Consider the following 5,829-nt stretch of genomic DNA (forward strand, 5'->3'; position numbering starts at 1 on the left):
TTACCATTGATTTGTTTAATCCGCGAATCAGAGCTTGTATTTCGATCACCTTTTGACACTTTTTGATTGATTCGACCAATCGCACGGAAGGAATTACTTTTAACCGACAAAGGAAGTAAACCGTAACACATGTCACGTGAATTCTGGTCAAATCTTCCGAACTTCCGTACTGAAAAATAAAAATTCTGAAACAGCTTTGCGAGATCTGCTCCTGTAGGAAACGCGATGGAGTCGCATTTTAACGATGTCGGTAAAAACTAGCCGCTGGATTCCATTTTTTCGATAGATTAATTGCGTACGTGAGGTCCACACGGAGAAAGAACAAATGTCAACAAAGCTGCTCAGTGGATTTAAAAATAGCGTATTGCATTAACCAATCAGACGTAATCTTTCGTACGATTTGACGAATCAGAATATCTGTAGTATCTGTATGATAATGCAGGCCAATGAAATTTCTTCATAGATTAGATTCGCCACAGGGGAGAGTCAACGCCCCCAAAATTTACCGTAAAAACAACAACAAAACAGTATTTTCAATCGGCGAACTTTTTACCGGTTTATCCACGCCGAGAAACAAAGGAGTACCAAATCTCTGATACAAAATAGTCTGGATTTCCAAAGCTACCTACGAAAGCAGAATAATGTGTTCGCTTCGAAGGCGTCCCCAAAATTCACTACTCGGAACACGTGTCAGTGCTGCCTGGAAGGACGGTTACTTCTACAGTGGAGTAATTGAGGCGGTGAAGAGCAGACCTACCGGCGAAAGTACTTATACAATTTTATTTGAAGACGACTACATCGCGGAGGTGGACAAGGGAGATATTGTCGGACCTGGATTTCAAGCGGTCTGTTCTACGGCTTTGAAAAATGGGCAACCTGTGTTTATCTCGTTCAAAGGCCGGGAAGTCGCTGCACGCGTTGTCAGTACGCGCTCAGAATTCAACGAAGTTTTGGTTCAAATCCTGGATCAGCAGGACTTGATCGTGGCCGTAAACCCTGAGGACATTCATTTGATGAGAGGAGTGAAGTTTTCTGGGTCAATGTACGAAAGAGAGACTGCAAGCTCGACAATTTCATGCCCTCATGACGGATGCAAAGAAAACCCTCATGGAATTGCCTTTTGCCAGTGAGTTTTCGTTTCATTTTCAGCATTTTAGAAAACTTTCAATTCTAATTTTCGTTTAGTTAAGGTACTCTTTGCTTTTGCTCACAAAAGAGAGTGTTGTGTTTTAGGCTTCTGGCTTTTACATGCAAGCTTTTCATCCCTTTGTCTCGGTATTGAGTGTCAGTTTGATGTGCACATGCATTCAAATTTAAATATCTCTTCCTTTATATTTTTAGCGGCTGCACCAAAAGACAAGAAAATGTCTCGAGAAGCGAGGAAATGGCTGCTCTAGTACTTACCGCTCTGTCAATTTCCCCAGTCTTCAAAGATATACATCCGAGTGAGTCATTTTAACATAATTTTCGAAGTGTTGTTGTTAGAAAGAACTCGCGTGAGGAAAGCCGGCACGTTTCTCACTTGCAGTCGATTTTAAGCTTTTCAACTCGATGAATTTTTGTGTGATCCATGAATTAATTTCCTGGATGAATTACTGCGAAAGAATTCTTTCTGCCGTTCTTTGCATTGTGTTATCGCTGAAAAATAATATTTTTTATTCCAGCTGAGGAAGCAAATTCTCGCTTTCCCCTCACGCCAGACTCAGGATCCGAAATGGCTCTCTACCCGAGCCCGGCTAGTTCTCCGGCTCACTGTGACTCACCGACGAACATCAACGACTCCAACTTTTTCATCAATGGCCCTCCGTCACCCGTGGACGAAGGAATCGGAGTGGATTTCCAGCGCCAAGAGAATACGCGGAAAAGAAAGGTTGGTAGTCTAGACGCTCAGGTCGGCATAAATTTTACTGCTTGTAACGGTTTAAATTCAGTTCTTTACTTGGCGATTTTTGCATTCGGCGTAAGATGATTTTCTTACTCAAGAAAGAAGCTGATTTCAGAGAAGCAACGCAATCGATGCCGTAACTGTACAATGCTTTAGCAGAGTCATGTATCAACTCATATTCATTTCACACCTTCGCACGACAGCGGTACTTGCATATACATATTGTGCCTGCAAAATTTGTTCCGGCAGCCAGATTGTTTTCAATCTCCTCGAAAAAAACAAAAACCAAATGCTGAATTTCTCAACCCTCTTGTTAATCAACTAAATCATGCTGCTTTCCTTCTCTCCAGAGTTCAACCTCGTCGAATTCCAGCTTGAAGACATTGTACAAGTGTACATGGCCAGGATGTGGGAAAACCCTTTCAACCGCCCCCGGGATAATTCGACACGTTAGGACAATTCATCTTGGGTAAGCATTAAATCTGTTGATTTGATTTATAGAATCTTCTTTTCTGTAAACGAATTTTGTTCCCCTTGCTGGGTATTAAATCTAGATCGTGTGTCAACTATTCTAAAGAGCCCTTTTTTTGTCAAAGACGAAGTGGTTCAAAGTCAAGTGGAAGTTGCAACGGGCGCGTTCTGTGCACTGTTTTAACGCCTCTAAATCGGAATATCTCACATTGACAAAAATCGAACTGAATGAGTTGATTTGCAGACGTTATTTTCGCAAAAAGCTATGAAAAAGCGACTTGCCGTCAACGCTGCTCAACAAACCCAGGCCTCCATAAACGTGACACAAATATTTATTCAGACTTTTTCTTTGCGTGTTTCAGGCCTAAAAGTTCTGTCGAAGATGGATACAGCGATGGAGAGGAAGATTTCTATTTTAACGAAATAGGCCCGGATGATGAATACAGCGATAGCGTATTTCCTCCTCCTCTAGCTCTCTCTCCGACACCCACACAATCTCATTTTGACATGGTGAAGAGCCCGTGGTCTGAACCGGGTGTTTCTGCCGTAACCTCCCCGACCTACGGTTCCTTGCAGCATCCACGATTCAACTGGGACGCTCAGGCGATTTCTCAGTTCTCGTATACGCAGTCTGCCAAAGGAGCGGGAAAAGTCAACCATCCTGCAAGAGTCTTAAGCCATCCAGGTCACCATACTTACAGAAAACTCCGTGGTGAGAGCAAAAAATGTCGCAAAGTTTACGGTATGGAGAACAGGCATATGTGGTGCACGCAATGCAGGTGGAAAAAAGCTTGTGTGCGGTTTGCTGATTGAACAGCACAAGACAAAGTTGACTCTAACTTAACCCAATATAGTATATTTATAGCGTGTTCCGGCACTAACGTGGCGTGCGAGACAAACAATGGACGATCGTAAAAATTAAATTCAAGACTTGTATATAGATTAAATATTTTATCAAATAGTTATTTTTTATAACTCGCATTTTCTGCTGCACGGCAGAACGCGAAACAACGATTTTTGGAAGGTTGTTAAGATTTAAAATTGACGCACAAAATGTTTCCCGACAAGTTCATGTTTTGGACGGTACAAGAAAGTTCCTGTATTAAATGCGATACTAGCAATGGGATGTGATTGTCATATATCACAAGATCCAGTTTAAAATATAACATTAATATAGACTTTGGAAGCTTAAAGGAAATAATGTTTCCAATAAAAGTTACACGTGGGTCTATTAAAAAGGTGTAAAAATTGCGTTGAGTTAAAAGTGATGTTTTAAAGTGAAACCACGCAATATATGCTTTGAACGAATGATTTTTTTAAAATTTAAATTAACGTCGAATCTCCGTCTTAAATTCAGGACAGCATAGAAGTTTAATGTAAAGAACGCCGAAAATTCGCTGAGGTCTTTTCTTGGAGTCGTATGATCACGCTGGCGTCACGCCAAATATCCAACTGCTTTCACAGTTCGAAGCTCGCACGTGCCAGGGAGATTTCAATACCGATGAGAGAAATTATCGATCTAAGAGACGTTAGAAGGCCGAAAAGAGGAAGAAAAAAGAATTAAACTTGCGGGCAAGGGCGTTCGCTGCTTTGTTAACTGATTTTTGTTCTTTAATTTCGACCTGTCTCGGTTTCATGTTGTTTATTTCGCTTCGTCAAGGCACGGCGAACTTTAATCTTTGACATGAAATCTGATTGGTCGAATTTGAGTGCAATACAGTATGGCCCGCTCTGTCAGGCGATGAATCATATTTTGATGTTTTTTTATGGCATTTCTATGAATATTAAATGACCTCATGTGTCCTCATTTAGTATGCCGGTCATGTCCCATCATTTTAGATCCATTTTTGCCACTGAAACGAACATCAACTACTGCCAACCCATCGGTTTTGGTAAGAGTTGACTACATCATACCATTTTGCGTTCCAGTTTTGCCATTTTCGCAATTTTTCGATGCGGCTTTTGTAGTAAACAACTTCATGTGGCCCTTCTTTGATTGGCTAGAATTTGGAGGTGTGTCGCTTCCGTGCAAACTAAAAACAATATATTGAATTTATAATAGTCTTTTTGTTTGCCGGCGTTTTTAAAAGTGTCGTAAACACTTTCGATCGTCGACTAAAAAAAACGACCAAGTTGACAAATCTTTCAATACCCAAAGATTCCCGGGAGAAATCCCTTAACATGATCGACTTTTAACTTTCGTTTTCGACTGACTTTCCTTCTAACCAAACTGAACAACAACACGTTTATTTGACATTCCAGCCATGAAAACCAGCCAGTGTTTTTTATAGTAGCAATTGTATATAAACAGTTTTGCTTATACAGGTACCTAGATAACTGATTGAATGACAAAAGGTTGAAACTTTTGATTCTTGGAATTAATTCGAAGTTTAGCGATACGAATCGGAGCATCTTTTGACGTCGCAGAAATTATTTTTTCCGCATTTGGTGTGAATCGTACGATTTCTTTGTACCCCAGCGATATAAAAAAAAAGTACAAAATTCAGTGTTCGCCAAGAATTATTTTGGCTACAAAATAGAACGTTCAGCTGCCTTATCTCTTACCCGATAACCCTAAACTCCCTCGCACGATTTTTAAGAACTTCAGAGAATCCTATTTCACATATAAGGAGTTGCTCCCAAAAAAATTCTCAAATGAACTGTTATACGACTGATATAAAGAGACGTAGCGAAAAGAACCACATAAGCAGACGGCGAAAGGGCACTAAAATTATCTCATCAAAGAATTTATGTATATTATTGACCTTTTTAGTCCGCAGAATCAAGAACAATAAATGCGAGAAGACGGTCAGCCGCAATTTCCGGTTAACAAAAGCTATATATAGTATGACGAGAAAAATCATAATACTTGAACAAGGATCATTTCTCTGAAACTGCATTATTTGGAACCCAGAGCTCCTTTTTTGTGCAAAAAAATATTAACTGAACGTGATTTGTTTCTTTTAAGTCTGACTGACCTATCGTCGTGTATCTTTTGCGGTCTTGTCAGTCAATCTACACCTTTTACAGTTAGTTCTCTCAAAATTGAAGGACAGGGCAATTAGCTTTAATCAAACTTTTATCTATAAAGAAAACAACAGGACATGAATTTTTGATGCCCATTCATGGACGATCCGCTAAATATCTCCGTTTTGTGCAGACATCATGAACAAGGTTTGGAAATCAATTGCCTTATTGTCACGTATCGTTCATTCCTGTGACTCGATTCTCGTTCATAATGGATACTTTATCCACCCAACTGATTGAAAAGATCTAAGAACAGATAAGATGACTTTTGTATCTTAAAAATATGCGCTTTATTCATTCGTACATGTTTAGTAGTTCGCGTGTATTTATGCACATGGAACGCGTGTATTTACACACATGGAATCGCTGTGACAAGAGTCACGTCACCCAAACTGAAGAAAATGGACAATTCTTGCATCAGATAGCAAGAAGGGTTTGTTAACCTT

The 5,829-nt window shown here is 39.9% G+C and overlaps 1 protein-coding gene across 1 annotated transcript; it reads left to right on the top strand.

Moving 5' to 3' along the window:
- The first annotated feature begins 281 nt into the window (after nt 1-281).
- On the top strand, nt 282-3,594 carry LOC138033656 (zinc finger protein 704-like). The gene is made up of 5 exons (XM_068881447.1): nt 282-1,126; nt 1,342-1,445; nt 1,665-1,870; nt 2,236-2,354; nt 2,719-3,594. The coding sequence occupies exons 1-5, from the start codon at nt 642-644 to the stop codon at nt 3,167-3,169; spliced, it is 1,365 nt and encodes a 454-aa protein (XP_068737548.1). The 5' UTR covers nt 282-641; the 3' UTR covers nt 3,170-3,594.
- The last annotated feature ends 2,235 nt before the right edge of the window (nt 3,595-5,829 follow it).

The sequence above is a fragment of the Montipora capricornis genome, chromosome 14, assembly GCF_036669925.1.
Source record: "Montipora capricornis isolate CH-2021 chromosome 14, ASM3666992v2, whole genome shotgun sequence".
Lineage (NCBI taxonomy): Eukaryota > Metazoa > Cnidaria > Anthozoa > Scleractinia > Acroporidae > Montipora > Montipora capricornis.